This window comes from Colletotrichum jinshuiense, chromosome 10 (assembly GCF_051148585.1).
Source record: "Colletotrichum jinshuiense chromosome 10, complete sequence".
NCBI lineage: Eukaryota > Fungi > Ascomycota > Sordariomycetes > Glomerellales > Glomerellaceae > Colletotrichum > Colletotrichum jinshuiense.
The window spans coordinates 594,823-610,481 of record NC_139303.1 but is presented as its reverse complement, the minus strand read 5'-3'; the positions used below and the strand labels follow the sequence as shown (position 1 = coordinate 610,481).

At 50.4% G+C, this 15,659-nt stretch overlaps 4 protein-coding genes across 4 annotated transcripts; 3 read left to right on the top strand and 1 right to left on the bottom strand.

Moving 5' to 3' along the window:
• Positions 1–1,122: 1,122 nt before the first annotated feature.
• EsH8_X_000160 (arabinan endo-1,5-alpha-L-arabinosidase) lies at positions 1,123–2,079 on the bottom strand (the record flags this gene model as incomplete). Its single annotated transcript, XM_083274248.1, has 1 exon — positions 1,123–2,079. One exon carries the CDS (start codon positions 2,077–2,079, stop codon positions 1,123–1,125), a length of 957 nt encoding a protein of 318 aa, XP_083119640.1.
• A 5,807-nt stretch (positions 2,080–7,886) lies between these two features.
• EsH8_X_000159 (LysM peptidoglycan-binding domain-containing protein) lies at positions 7,887–8,394 on the top strand (the record flags this gene model as incomplete). Its single annotated transcript, XM_083274247.1, has 2 exons — positions 7,887–7,946; positions 8,002–8,394. The coding sequence occupies 2 exons, from the start codon at positions 7,887–7,889 to the stop codon at positions 8,392–8,394; spliced, it is 453 nt and encodes a 150-aa protein (XP_083119639.1).
• Positions 8,395–9,316: 922 nt separating this feature from the next.
• Positions 9,317–12,222, top strand: EsH8_X_000158 (uncharacterized protein; the record flags this gene model as incomplete). The annotated part of the gene is made up of 3 exons (XM_083274246.1): positions 9,317–9,425; positions 9,476–9,508; positions 9,581–12,222. The coding sequence occupies 3 exons, from the start codon at positions 9,317–9,319 to the stop codon at positions 12,220–12,222; spliced, it is 2,784 nt and encodes a 927-aa protein (XP_083119638.1).
• An 845-nt stretch (positions 12,223–13,067) lies between these two features.
• On the top strand, positions 13,068–14,738 carry EsH8_X_000157 (uncharacterized protein; the record flags this gene model as incomplete). Its single annotated transcript, XM_083274245.1, has 1 exon — positions 13,068–14,738. One exon carries the CDS (start codon positions 13,068–13,070, stop codon positions 14,736–14,738), a length of 1,671 nt encoding a protein of 556 aa, XP_083119637.1.
• Between the last annotated feature and the right edge of the window lie 921 nt (positions 14,739–15,659).

The following is a 15,659-nucleotide window of genomic DNA, read 5'->3' as shown; positions in this document are numbered from 1 at the left end:
TTGTAGGGCTGATGTGCTGACTTCGTCGTAGTGAGCTGGCGATGTGTAAGGCAGAGTAGAAGCTTGTCTGTGAAAGCTGATGAGCGACAAGAAATGATATGGATGCAGTGATACCAGCACACGACGCCGACGTCGTACGGCCTGCTCCAATGTTCATGTGATAATGCTGCCGTGTTGCCTGCTACCGAGAGACATGTCGCGATAAAAGTACTAAAAATGGGCTTGAACATTATCCCATGGTTTTGTTGTCAAAGTAAAAATGGTTGAATGTAGACCACATAAAGTAGAAAGTCAGTGTAGTGTCGCCAATGTGATACACACTCAAGTTCATGAGCTTCTGCCTAAAGGAGATAATACGGCGGAGCCCACCTACTCACACGTTTGAGTCAGAGCAAGAACGCTTTTCATTGAAACGTCGAAGGAACTAGAACCCAAAAAAATAATTGTTGCTGGACTTGGTGGTCGCACTGGTCGGGAGACACAAGATTGGACATGATTGGTTCGACCATACGCTTTCAGGTTCCCTAAGGAGCATAAGTTGGTCTTGCTGGAATGTCAACCTTCGTCAATGTGGCAGGTTTATCTTCAAGAGCTAAAAGTAGACAGAGTGAGATCCCTCGTATGGGTGCTCAAGCTCTGTGGTCTGGTTCAAAAGTCGTGGGTCTCTTGTGGAGATGTCGTACAAAGTCATAGTTCGAGGAACACGAAAGGTGTCAGTTAGTCAAATGGAAGAGGCAAGTTGGTACAAAAACTATTGTTGAGCATGCTGCTTGAGTCACCTTAACCCTTATCATGGGGCTCGGGAAAAGCACAGCGATAAGTAGGGGATGAAGCATCCCCAAGACCGGTTCACGGGACTACAGTGCACATCATCAATCACTAGCGAATTCAACGAAAACGATATGGAAGGGCACACTGAGAAGTTATGGAACGTACAGAGCGAGCATGGAACCTATACACTTGATAAACACTTGGCTACTGACTTCAAAAACATCATGTTACAGTCCCCATTGGTTTCATCCGAGTCCCAATGTCGTTGAAAGTGATAAGAATTGTCTTGATATATGCTGTGATGATATGTACTGTGTTGAATATATACTAAGAATCCATACAAGAGTTGAACTAATAAATGACCGGCCAGTCCGACTCGTAGCGAATGAGGTTGATGCCCAGAACCGCGGCGTTGCTGCTAGTGTAGTAATGGTACACGAAGACGTCGGCATCCGAGTCGGTAAAGACAGCCGGGTGGCCGGGTCCGTAGACGGAGCCGTGGCTCGCCATGACCTCGGTGCCGCCGCCGTTCAGCATGCTCACTCCGCTGCGGTCGACGAACGGGCCCGTGACGCTGGTGGAGCGGCCAACCATGGTGCGGTACGTGCTGGCGGCGCCGTTGCAGCACCTGTCGAACGACACCCAGAGGTAGTAGTAGCTGCCGCGGCGGGTGATGAAGGGCGCCTCGATGGCGCCGTCGGCCACGGTGCGCCTGGCGAGGGAGACGAGGTTCGTGCCGGAGCGCTTGCCGGTGCTCGAGTTCAGCGAGATCATCTTGATGCCGGTCCAGAAGGAGCCGAAGGACAGCCACCAGTTGCCGGAAGCATCGACAATCAGGTTGGGGTCAATGGCGTTGTAGTCGACGGAGCTCGACGACTCGATGATGAGGCCCTGGTTGGTCCACGAGCCGGACGCGCCCGTGGTGCTCGTGGCGAGGAAGATGGCCGACTTCTGGGACCCGAAGGTCGAGGCGGAGTAGTACATGTAGTACCGGCCGTTGCGGAACGAGATATCGGGGGCCCAGAGGTTGGTGTCGCCTCCCGTGTACGCCGTGGTCCACGAGGCGCCGCTGGGGAACGCGGCGCCGGCGTCGCGCCACACTGTGCGGTCGGTGGATGTCTTGAGCGCGATGTTCGCTCCCGTGTGTGCCATGATGTATGTGCCGCCCGACGTCTTGACCACCGTCGGGTCGTGGACGTTGATGCTGCCGGAGACCGGGCCCGGGTTGGGGTACTGCGCGCTGACGGCCGGCGCCATGAACATGACGCTCAGGGCGCCTCCGACGAGTTTCTTCCACGAGGGCAACATCTTGAGCAGTGGGTTCGTGGGTTGGTTTTCTTCCGATCTCTGTGCTGAAGAGCTTCGTGCGGCTGGTCCCTCTAGATCATGGCACCCTTCGGCGCGGCGCCGTCCCCCTTTATATTCCCGCTTCGCCCGAGTCGGAATCTTTTTCCTTGGCGTTCCTGTTCCCCTATATTGATCATGCGCCATTTGTACGACCATGCCGTCTCCATGCGCGCGGCGGAAGAATTACCCACCCCGGAAATTCTCGTCCCGTTACGTGACTGGGGAAAACTCACCTATCAGACACAGCCCGCGGAACGGGACTGCTCCGTCAACTCGTTCTAGCGTTACCTCCCGCGTGCATCGATATATTGAAAACTTATCGCAAGGGGAAAATTCGAAACATCAGGTGGTCAGCGGGCAGCCCGCCCAGATGCACGAGGCGTCCTTCACCAGAGCCCCCCCGGAGGAGCCGCAGAAGAAAGTGGCTAGATCTGGTCCACATGGCTCCCGCAATACGAAACCTTCCCGGGGGGCCAGCATACATTCTAGAAGATAGTGTCGCTACCAAAGCTGCGAGCTGTACGTGGCAGGGAACGTCGGATACGCTGGTTGAAGACATCATATGCCTCGGCAAGTGCGCATGCGGCACGGCGGCGTTCCCGATCGTTCGTTAGCAGACTACATGCCATGCACGCGCGTTTCCCCATGGGGAGAGCAATTGCCGCCACCGAGTGATCCAAGTGCCGGGCATAGCGTAAAAGAATACGTTTAGCGGCACGCGGGTACCGAATAGAGCATCGCCTTCTTTCCTCCCCCCCATAACTGCGGTGTGTTTTGGTATCCGCGCGAATAGCTATTGGGGAAGCGGACAATAAGCGGCCCAATGAGGCCGTGTCGCATCTCGGGGGCAATTGTCAAGAAGTGGAATTCCCATGTTGACAACGACAAACAGAAAAAGGAGCCTCCCCTTTCCCCCAATCAAGTCTCCCGACAATACGAATACACGCTCGACAATTCAAGTCCCGACTGGAACTTCGTGTAGAGAGTCCCCAAGTGATTTGAGCGGGTAGTCTCCAAGACGCCAAGTGCCTCCCTTTGGTACCTTAATTTCTAGTGATGGAATAGGGGAACGTTTACGACTGGCTACCGAGTTCACTGCCCCGATATTGCGGCTTATCCCAAATTGCGCTTGTTTCTAGGATGTATCTCCGCCAGACGTTGACGTCCATTTGGTCTTGGTCAAGCACACCACCGAGGAAAACGGTGGTGCCAAGGTCTTGTTGCGTTGCAGCCAAGCTTGTTATCGGGGGCAGAACTCGCAAAAGGCACTAGAAGCCGCTGGCCAGGGCCGCCAAGGTGGGGAAGAAAACAGAGTAAGGGTCACTGCTCCAAGTGTGGCTGGTGTTCACCCCCCGACTTCGGTACAAGACATTTGCTAGGCCGCCCACCCAGGCGCCGAGTACCGCCGTCATCAGAAACCCTCCGTTTCGCAACACCTCGCCGTCGCCAATTGATTGAAGCTGTCGCCAACGCCCACAATGCCACAAGGCGAGGTTACATTTAATCTTGATTTTTCTACATCTAATCAATTCACCCTGCAGCACTCTATCTGACACAAATGCCGTGATCACGTGCCGTACGAAAGCATTCTCCGTTATTTGTTTAATCACCGGAATAAATAAAACGAGCAACACGGCGTTTAACTACCCTGTACGTCTCGCAGCGCACGACGCAAGGCTGATGTATCTTGCCGAGCAGCACAAGTGACGACTCCATGCAGACACACACAGATTATCGCATCGAGGCTTTGCGACCGACGTCATTACATGCCATCGTTGAAATCCATTGAGGAAACTACGACTCTGACACCACTACTGAGAAAGCACCACAAGTACATGATTTGGCCCATGAGCTTTTGAATATGGCACAGTCTAGCAGGTGACTGAACATGGAGATGAAATCTGACATTTGCCAAAGTGGCGTTGTACCGTAATCCTGTGTCCCTTGGGGACGGACTGAGCATCCACATGATGGAAATAAGTAGCCGTAGAAATGTTGCTTATGTAGTAGCCTACTAATGAGGCACAGTTCGTCATGTGTAAGTGCACGGGGCAACCAAGCTGTTGCGAGCTCCAGGCGAAGGAAACCGTTGCTAAATGAAGCTATTGTGACATCACAACTTTGGTGGCTTCATCGTCGCCATATTAAATAAGAGGTTAAGTAACAATGGATATTTGACAAACGGAAGTTGCCAGATACGCCCAACTAAGCACTGTTCTGCTCTATCAGGAAACAACAGCCTCAGTAGCTACTCTCAGTAACTCTGAGTTGCGATGATAAACGTAAACGTTTACTAGGATGATTATCACTATCTTGTAGGCTCTTGGCTCTATTTCCGAGCTTTGAAGACTGTTGATACTGACATATGCTCTTTCCTTCGCATTGCTTTCCAGCTCTCACCTCTAATTTCAAGCTTCCATTGCCAAATGATGCCAGTTCTCATCCCCAAAAGTGAGTTCCCATATTAAAGTTGGTCCAGAAGTATTGTTAAAAGATTCGACTTGAGGGACGTGAGCCATCAACATTTACAAAGAACTCACGTCGTATAGTGGTAGGACAATCGAACCACTGGCAAAAAAGAGGCTTGTCATTTCTTGCCTCGTAGTGCACCAGGATTCGTTGGTCAGATAGAAGAACCAATGTGTTAGAAAAGGAGCGCATATTAAACTTTTGATTCAGGCTACTGGTTAGTAACAGAGGGGCCGACTGTTAGTTTTAAAGTCTCCTTCAAGTTGTAACACCTGTTCTTCGCCATTCTAAATTATTCAAATGTCTCATCATACTAGTGTTCTTACAAGAGCTGTCGTTCATAGACTTTTTGTCCTCTCTCCATCGACTCACGAGGCTAGGAAGTCATCCATTTGATGCTGACTGTTCTGCATGAATCCTTGCACGTCTGTGTCAACTGTGTTTCGTTTGAAGCTATCTTTTATCTTGGCTAATTGATTTTCAACGCAATATCGTCCAATCAACCTTGTGAATTCTCGATGCGTCTAAATCATTTGTGAAATAATGATGCTTTACGGGGTGATTTGTACCTACCCAGCTGGGGCGGAAGTCTGGGTTCCTCTCACGTTGATTATTCTACCTCTTTATGCGGCGTTCCCAGCTTAGCATCTTTTCATCACGACCAAAATGTCAGTATGTACATGGTGCTTCTGTCTTGCATCGGGGGGGATCCATCATTGGGCTGTGACCAAAAACCCAATTCTCGCGTTTTTCAAGTGATCAATTCTGACCCGTGCGATCCCGTCAATCGTCAACGCCTGGCGTTGTCGCCTACATGACACTGGATGATCACATGCTGTGATTGTTCATTAGGGCCGGTATTCTACCGATCCTTCGATAACCCGCGCTCAAACAAGTGTTGATCAGCAAGACTGTAGTTTAAGACGAAACGACTCTTTATCACATCACAGCCTTCCCTTCTGCCTGATTTGAAGAAGATGAGCACTCCAGAGATGTACAATCATGTTAGTCGTCGGTCGTCAAGAAGTGTGGACTTCGCGCGAGTTTCGCTCCTGGTTCATTGTCTCTCCATGATCCTGGTTCCAAGACAAGTGGTTCTTTTATTTGAAAACACCTACAAGCAGTTTCAAGATATTCTAAAACTGTGCGGATGACGGAGTTGATAATATGTAGTCAGGCTGAGCGAGGCTATGCACACCTCGAGAAGATTTCCTTTGCTAAAAGACGAAGTGACGAAGTATGAGGAGGGAGAGGCTATGTTGAAGAATAGATACACAACCTGACCTATGGCTGCGAATCAGATCGGTGGATAATTAGTTTCCTGGTTGCTGATTTCATCTGATTGTTTAAATTTCCACTTATCCAGCTTCTTCGAGGCTAGCCCAAGACACTTGCGGAGCGGATATATCAACCCCCAAGATCAGTCTGATATCTCAACACACAGAGAAAGTGTCAAGGGTCATCAGGTACAATTCATGGTCTGTAGCTCGGTTCATTTTACTTCAAGTTGGTTCTTTTAATGCTGAGTTATGTATGTCGATATGTTTTCAATTGGATCGCCAGCTCCCAAAATTCGGGTGCCATCAAGATTGGCAAACTAAGAGAGAGTACCAGAAAACTAGTTGATATTGGTGATTGTTAAGGCGCAATTGATGCCTTCTATGTTTCATATATTTGATGGGTGACTTTTTACTTGCTGTGAAGCAGTATGCCAGTCATCTAATGCAGGGACTAGTGATGTACTGACGGGCAGGAATTCACAACGACTGGACCTAGCAAGAAGACTGATGTCCTTGCCCTCATTTGCGACTACGTCACCAGGCTCGGCCGCACCGTCTCTCCTGATATTATCTGTATTTGACCTTAAAACGTTCTAAATGCCCTTTGGGGATAGGAGGGTAGGTCGGCGATGTTTTGGGTGTCATTATAGATCGGAGATATTTCCAAGATTACATCACTGTCCCGCAGCTGTGAGGAAACAATCAACAAAATTCGTATCCTGCATTATGCCACGATAGCTTCATTCAGCTAAGCTCTCCTCTGCTTGGAGCTTTCGGCAGTTCATCTGCGCTGTGCGCCTGCACATGACTAGCACACAGGGTCCCTGCTTACAAGGGCTCTTTGTCCCTACTTGCCTCCAGAGAACAAAAGACAATTTACCCTACAAATTTCTAACGTCCCTTGCGTGTTCTTCTTTCCAAACACATTACGATATCAATTTGGGTTTCACAACTTTGTAGAAGGGTATGGATCTTGACCTTGTCGTTGCTTTGCCTATTTGGGTGCATTTTGAATGAATCAAGATGAAATTTAGACATGCATATGGAGAAGTAAATTAGCCTCTGTTGTTTGGAACACGAACTGTACTTTGGGACTCCACTGCGTAACGTCACAAGTTCCAGGCAGACACCACAAAAAGTCGTTTCAATAGGCATTGTCTTGGTCGCCACGGACAGGCTAGATTAGTCTTTCAAGAGCCTAGAACCCCTTAGCTTATCCAAACCATGTGGTACTTGGGACGGAACTGTGAGCGGACCACGTGTCATTCTGCGGTGAAAAATATTAAGCTTAAACTCTCCGGTCCTAGACCCGACTGACGTTCTTGGCATCTCATTTATGAGCTGAAGACGCATGGAGCTATAATAAGACATATAGACACAGAGCTCTTCTTATAGTAAAGGTCGCATGACACACATGTTTACTCAATTGGCGCGCGGGATGTCAATCGACTGTCAAATGTCAAGTGCAGCAGCGTTGTGAACCTTCAAGGCTGGAGAAGAAAAAGGTTAGACTGGTAATTATAATGATGTATAATTGAGTTTCTCAACTCGTGCTACATGACTCGTCGAGGGCAAACGTTCAATAATATTCTAGTTAACAGGGGTGAGGCCTCGAACGTTTTTGACAACTCAAAGCCAATTCCCCATAGTGAGGCCCACGGTGATTAGCTGCCTGCGAAGGAACCCCACATAAATGAACGAAGCTCATTTCCAAAATATCGTGACCTCCGGACGTCGGAGAATAGAGAGAAACCTAGATTGATGAAGCCATCTCAGTCATTTCAGTGTTAGGACAGACTGCGGCAGCGTCGGTTGTTGCCAATTTGCGGTAACTTTGCGACTTTGTATTTAACCACCACCATTTCTTCCACTACCTAGGCCTCTAGCTCGTCAACCAACTTTGTCCCTCTTTTGCCAATTTTTGTCCACCACTCTTTGACTCCATTCCGAAGTCTGTCCACTCTTTTCACTCGATTAATCAGTCGTTAATTCTATCTTTAATCCCTCCAAAACATCAAGATGCAGATCTCTATCTTCACCGTCCTTGCTGCCGCCGCCGGCTTTGCCGCCGCTCTTCCCGTAAGCCAGCACTGGCCTTGCTCTTGCTTCGGAAATGTCTAACAATACCCTGTAGGCCCCTGCTACGTGCGGCAAGCTTGGAAACTTCCACAAGACCACCGTCAAGGCCGGTCAGACCCTGACCACCATCGCCGAGCGCTGGAACTCCGGTATCTGCGACATCGCCTGGCAGAACAAGCTCGCCAACCCCAACGTTATCTTCGTTGGCCAGGTTCTCCTCGTTCCCGTCGATGTCTGCGAGCCCGACAACACCTCTTGCCTGACCCCCGCTGGTGAGGCCACCTGCGTTACCGGCGGCGAGCCCACCTACACCATCAAGTCCGGCGATACCTTCTTCGTTGTTGCCCAGAGCCTCGGTATCACCACCGACTCTCTCACCGGCGCCAACCCTGGTGTCGTCCCCGAGAACCTTCAGATCGGCCAGGTCATCAACGTCCCTGTGTGCTAGATAGCTCACTGTTTTCGGATAGGAAGGGTGTAGACTTTGACATTCACGCCAATGGTCCGATAGGTGGTGTTATTCCTAATGCATACCACTGCAAGCAGGTACTCATAGCTTAACATTGGTTTCAAGTAATAATACCCATTGGCTGTCAAGTAGCACCTTCGCAGTTGCGTGTGATTGAAACCGAAATACCAGGTGACAACCCAAAAACCCCTTATCAATTCACCTGACCGGGATTATTATCCAGTTATGGCGCACGTAGGAAGCTGCAGACGGGTAAGGGTACGTCAGAATAGCCTGTCTTCAGCTCAAGAAAACTCAGGCGATTGGGCCCCCCCTGCTTGACCTCATCAAAGATGAACTAGCAACTAATCAATACCAAGGAGGGAGAAGAATTCTAGGTGTCATATCTGGGTCCATAGCCAGGCTGTTATAATTACGAAGTTAACCATCACGTCATCCGCTTACAGCCACGAGTTCAGAAATACAAGAGTGATGTTAATTACTCTTGATGTATTATTACAGTGAGTATGGCAAGACGCCATGATCCTTTCAAGTATTTTTTCCCATACAATATTGCGTTTGAAGTTTCCATAGGAAAAGTTGACCTGGCAGTGAAGCTGAAGAGTACTCTTCGCATCTTAACGTCCTACCGCATCCAATGCGATAAGAAGTGGTGGTGAGGCCTGCGTTGATTACGTAAGTTGTGCTTGCGGGGTTTTTGTCATTGTCATCCAGTGAAAGCCCCGCGTTGTAATCGGGCGAGAGCTGAGTGGTATGCACGTGCAGGCGATATCTGACGCCGCCTTGCAAAGCAGGCGATTACTTCCCCATGACATTCGCTGAACATGGTCTGGGACCTTGATACTAGCCCTGGCTTTAAGCAAGTATCACATTCGAGAGCAGACCTCAACGACCCGCCTCTATGGCCGAAAACATGCCACAGCAATCATTTGGGGCGACCAAGGCGCGCAACCTCGTTGTCGGAAGCCAGTTCTCTGGGACCACCAACATTACCTTTAACGGGGGACCTGGTGAGACACCTACAATCAAACCGCCGAGGTTAATTGGTCTAACATTTCAGATGAGGCGAAAGGACTTCAGGCCGAAAAAGAAGGTGAGCGTCCCTTCGTCATTGATTATGTCCCTCAACGACATCTCTGGGTTCCTATCCACTAACGAATGACAGCATGTCTTCGGTCGCTGGCATTCCGTGATATCCACGCTCGTCGGCATGATATCGTCCCTGCTCACCCAGACACTTGCGACTGGCTGTTCAACACCCCCGAGTTCCAGCAGTGGATTGACCCTGCCTACCTACAGGACCACAATGGAGTGTTTTGGATCAAGGGCAAGCCGGGCGCGGGCAAGTCAACCTTGATGAAGCACGCGTTCCATCATTACCAGAAATCTTTATTCAGCGACCACCTCTTACTAGCTTACTTCTTCAACGCCCGAGGCGAGACGCTTGAGAAGACGCCTCTCGGCATGCTGCGGTCGATTGTATATCAGCTCCTTCAGAACGACGATACACTATACGAACAATTCCTTCCTTCCTTTCGTGAGAAGCAGAGGACAAGCCAGGAAGGAAATTTTCATTGGCGCCTATCGGAATTGCAAGAGTTTATGCGGTCGGTCGTTACGAAATCGCAGTCGAAGCCTTTCCTTCTTCTCGTTGACGCACTAGACGAATGCCACGAGTCCGAGGTCCGCGATGTTGTTGCATTCCTCGAGTCCCTGAGCATCAGTGCCTCTCGCGACGGCATTCAGCTGAAAGTTTTTCTTTCGAGTCGCCATTACCCCAGCATCAGAATAGCCAAAGCCATTGAGTTGACGGTAGAAAAGAGCGCACATCACCAAATAGATATCGCTCAATATGTTAGGGAAAGATTAATAGTAAGCGATGCCGATATAGAAGCTGAGATCCTAAAAAAGGCAGACGGCATCTTTCTATGGGTCGTCATTGTTGTGTCCCTTCTCAATAAGGCATACGACGAAGGCCGCATCGAAGCGATGCGGAGGACTCTGGAAGAACTCCAAGGTGATCTGGAGAAGATATTCTCTACCATTCTAGACAAAGACGTCACAGATATGGCGGAGACAGTTCTTATGCTGCAATGGGTGCTCCTCAGCAAGCGGCCGCTGAAGCCTCGAGAGATCTTCGCCGCTGTAGTAAAAACAGCACCTCCTACTAGCGACCTAATCCAGCGACGGATTACCACCTCGTCGAAAGGCCTCATTGAGATACGGAAAGAAAGCACCGAGACTGTCCAGTTTATTCACCTGTCGGTCAGTGACTTCCTATTTCGATATAAGAGGTTACAGACATTGGACGCGACGCTAGGCCCCGAGCCTATTACGACTAGCCACGGCCGACTCTGGGCTCGCTGCTGGTCCTGTATCGAGCAGGTAGACACCGCATCGGTGCGCCAGCAGCACATGAGAGAGTTATATGACAACGACTCCTTCTTGAGTTATGCAGCATGTTACATCTTCAACCATGCAGAAGAAGCATTATCGAATGACGCAATGCTAAGAAAAGGGGACGACTGGTGCGGGCGCGAGGAAGACCCTTCTAACGCTACCTGGAGAACGTCTATCCATAATTGGCTACGAGAATTGGATCGCTGGTTTCAATGGTGGAAGCTGTTTATTAATGCTACTGGTGCCTATACGGAAGTCTCGGAGCTAGAAGAAGAGGACGCAGAAATTCTGTATTTTCTGGCACTGCGTGGGCTGCCGAACCTTATACGCGCCCTTCCAGAGAGCGCTAACATTAACGCACAAGGCGGATGGCACGGCAATGCGCTAAATGTCGCTTCGCACCGGGGACACCGAAAGACAGTGGAGCTGCTCCTCGAGAAGGGCGCTGACGTCCATATGCAAGGCGGCTACTATGGCAATGCGCTGCAGGCTGCATCATTCGGTGGACACCAAGAAATTGTAGACCTGCTCCTGAAGAAAGGCGTAGATATCAATATGGAAGGCGGCGTGTATGGCAATGCGCTGCAAGCTGCAGCATATCAAGGTCGCCAAAAGGTTGTAGAGCTGCTCCTCGAAAAGGGTGCCAACATCCACAAACAGGGCGGCGTGTATGGCAATGCGCTACAAGCAGCTGTATGTCAGGGAGACCAAAACATTGTTAAGCTGCTTCTCGAGAAGGGCGCTGACATCCACATGCAAGGCGGCGAGTTTGGCAACGCGCTACAGGCTGCAGCATATCAGGGTGACCAGGAGGTTGTAGGGCTGCTCCTTGAGAAGGGTGCTGAAATCAACACGCAAGGAGGTAGGTATGGCAATGCTCTACAAGCTGCAGCATATCAGTGTCACCAAGACGTTGTTGAGATACTCCTTGAGAAGGGTGCTGATGTCAGCGCGCAAGGCGGCGAGTTTGGCAACGCGCTACAGGCTGCAGCATATCAGGGTGACCAGGAGGTTGTAGGGCTGCTCCTTGAGAAGGGTGCTGAAATCAACACGCAAGGTGGCTGGTATGGCAATGCTCTGCAGGCTGCAGCATATCAGGGTGGTCATAGGATTGTCAAGATGCTCCTCGAGAAGGGTGCTGACGTTCACGCGCAAGGTGGCCACTTTGATAATGCGCTGCAGGCTGCTTCATCCAAAGGAAATCCCGATATAGTAAGGCTGCTTCGTGAGAATGGAGCGGTTCTATCCGATGCTGAAGTAATGAGCACACTTATCAACCCTAAGCAAGAGGTGGTATCCGTGTCAACTAAGCCAACTATCTCTCCTCAATTAACATCGCTCTGGTGGGGTATTTTCATTGTGCTGATGGGCTGGCTTATACTGCGCTTTGTCGCATCAGACGAGTAGCGTCTTGCCGAGACTGCTGAGTATATATTTGATGCTGATACTTGGTTGATGGTACTCGTTAGGATTCTGTGTCTGTTTTGCTCGAAAATGTACATACTACACCTCAATCCGTGTCCTTCTTCATGGCTCGTGACGTCGCAGCAGGAATTGTGAAGTAGACCTCCGCAATGCTTTTTGAGCTTCAAGTTTCTATAGTATGAGGTGCAGGTCACGTTGATACGCATTTCAGTCGCGGTGTACAGGGCCATTGCCAGCAAGGTACATCAGATCCCTACCCACTTTGACACTACTATGTTTGGCATCCCATAGCGGTACATATCGAGTGGCATAGGTTTGTTTCTACCTTGACGCGACTGAAATTCTTAACAAGACTTGTGGGCATCTCCAACAAACATGTATCGCGAGGGGCTTATCCTCTACATGAAGTGACTTCCGCCCACATGAAGTGACTTCCGAATATCCCGGCGTCCTTAACGTGATAAGATTCATGTTTCTCGCGTTTGCTCCTGCTGAATTTCCACGTCGTTGTGGTGTATTGGTTGTAAAGCTTAGATTACAAAGAACTTGTCACAAAAATGACGCCGTTAATTGCGGGCAGCAATTAACGCCTTATATCTCTCTAATGTGCCTGGATTCGTCTGTAATGCTTAACGCCTCCATGTGCTCTTTTCCCTGCAGGGGCACAATGTACAGCATTGGTGCAAACGGAAATGCTGCATTAAAGACAGGGGTGCGATCCCCGCACATTTGTTCCGTATGAGTGATATTCCGGCGTCGGGTTCGCAACTCATTCTGTCGCACATGAGACCCGGGGTAACGGCCAAATCGATTGAGATAGTCCCACCATGCGGCTGCTTAACACTTCGGATCTGACACTAACGGAGTTCGTCGGAGAACGGGTCCCGCAGTACGCAATCTTGTCACACACCTGGGCGGACGATGAGGTTCTTTTCCAAGACTTGCAGGGAGGCGCTTCGACTCCATACCCACGAGTACCTCTGGCTAAGGCAGGCTGGTCCAAGATCCTGGCAGCGTGTAACTTGGCGCAGAGCCAGAAGTACTCTTGGATATGGATCGATACCTGCTGCATCGACAAGTCCAGCAGCAGCGAGCTGTCGGAGGCCATCAACTCCATGTTCAGGTGGTACAGGGACGCAAAGATTTGCTTCGCGTACCTTGCCGACGTTCCGTACTCAGAGCCCAGAACTGAAGAGTGCACTACCGCTTTGGCCGGCAGCCGGTGGTTCACGCGCGGCTGGACCCTGCAGGAGCTGCTGGCCCCGTCTTCCCTGGACTTTTACTCTTCCGACTGGAGACGCATCGCTTCGCGGCCCGTTCTTAGCGACATTATTCAACGCACCACAGGTATCGACGCGGCGTACCTGTCAAGCTATAGCATCAAGAACGCCAGTGTTGCCGCACGCATGAGCTGGGCAGCTAGGCGAGAAACGACGCGCGTTGAGGACATGGCATATTGCCTCCTCGGTATCTTTGACGTCAACATGCCGCTCATCTACGGCGAAGGGAAGAAGGCATTCCGACGGCTCCAGGAGGTCATTCTCCGCGAGATCGACGACCAGTCCATCTTCGCCTGGGGCCCCGTCGACGAAGGCAACTCGAGCGGGGTGTTGGAGAGGAGAGCCTTCCCTCTTCTCGCGGAGGACGCGTCTTGGTTCAGGAACTCGGGGGACATTGTGCCTTTCCGGCCGCGGGGCCTCGAGACGCGGCTGCATGTAGCACACGACGGCGTGACAATCACCTCACCGTTGTGGAAGCGGAACCCGTCTACCTGGATCAAGCGACCTAGTTCCGTCTACCTAGCCCCCTTGCAATGCCAGAATAAGAACAACTTCCTCAATGGCATCGCGATATGGTTGTACAGTCTTGCCGACGACGACGCGGAAGGGGGTCTCGGGTCTTCGCCGGCACCGTGCTATCGCATCTCGCTCACACTGCTCACAATCCCCAAAACAGCGTGGAAGAAAGCGAACCTCTGCTCGGTGTTCTTATACTTCGAGAGCAGGGAACGGCACCAAATGAGTGGCGTCGTGGATGACAGGGGGTGCGTTATTCGTACTTTGCCGCGGGGGTACCAGGCAAAGGAGATGTTCTCACGAGACTGGGGTCTTGTAGAGCCGATAGGTGTCATCCCTTTTACTGAACGACTCGTCAAATCGTACGGGCTGGGGTCGCCCATCGTTGTTCGCCTGGCAAGCTTGTTCGGTGAGGATCTTGCCCTTGTGCTGCAATATCAATACCTATCAATGGTCAACGGCAACGAGGACACCATCAGTTTTCCGCCTGTGCCGGGGTGGATGGTCAACCGTGTCGTGGTAATCCCGCCAGAGTCGACAATCACGGACATCGCGGTCCTGTCGCAGGAGGAATCAGAGAAGTGGACGGCGGAGTACGTTCGCCTGGTTTCTGGTGGGGCGTGGGCTGGTCAAAATGTTGACGAGATATCATCTTCAGGGCTGTTTCGGGGGAGTAGGTTAGAGACGTGCACCAGGTATTGAGTGAGAGTTTCCAATGAGGATGCCCATGGTCCGTTGATTTTTGTGGTTGATGTTGAGGATTTAGAGGGTGAGAACCGGTCTGCAGAGGTGCACCATGGTGGCAATTTCGTGCTTGCCAGAGATTCGTCTGGTTGAAGGCTCATGGAGTAGTGAGCGTGAGGAAGGTAAAATGGTAAGTTAAATGGTGGTACAAGTGAACTGGGCGATGGCGCTTCATGAGAGTTTGTCGGAAGAAGATTCAATCGTCGTTAAAGTTGACTTGGGAAACAGGAGGACAGCATGCATAACAGGCTTTTAACAGAGCTAAGCCCCACGTATGGGAATTAGGTGTTCGAATCGGCAAGAAATTAGATCAATTTGTATCCAGGGTGTCAAAGGAAGTTTTGATGCAGTCTGAAAACGGCTGCGCAAATTGCTAGCGAAACACGTAAACGGGGATCGTCTATGTATTGCTGTGGAAGTAATGGACGACGACCTCGATGTCATTATGATTTATTTTTCACGTCCAAAATAGGAAGAAATAATTTCACATCACCTGAACTAAGCCGAACGCTTAATACTTACCTGTTGTGTGAAGTCTGTCAGGGTCAAAAAAGGGTATCTGTTGGATTACTCAGCCAGAATACAGGGAGTTGGCCAGCAGCAGCAGCCGGCCGCGGCAACGGCCGCGGCAGCGGAACCCGGAGATCCAACCTCCGGGCTGGCAATAGTGATATCTTCACTACTGCTGCTGCTGCTGCCAACCTACCTACTCTTCTACACACAAGACAACAGAAGAATACAGTACCAGTTTTGATCCTTTGATTATGTTCGATTATCACCCGTACGGGTAACCTGTGATCCCAGCAGTATCTGTTATGATCCATCCGGCATCGATTCGGCAATTTAGAAACGAACTGGCTGCTAACGTGAGAATCCTAA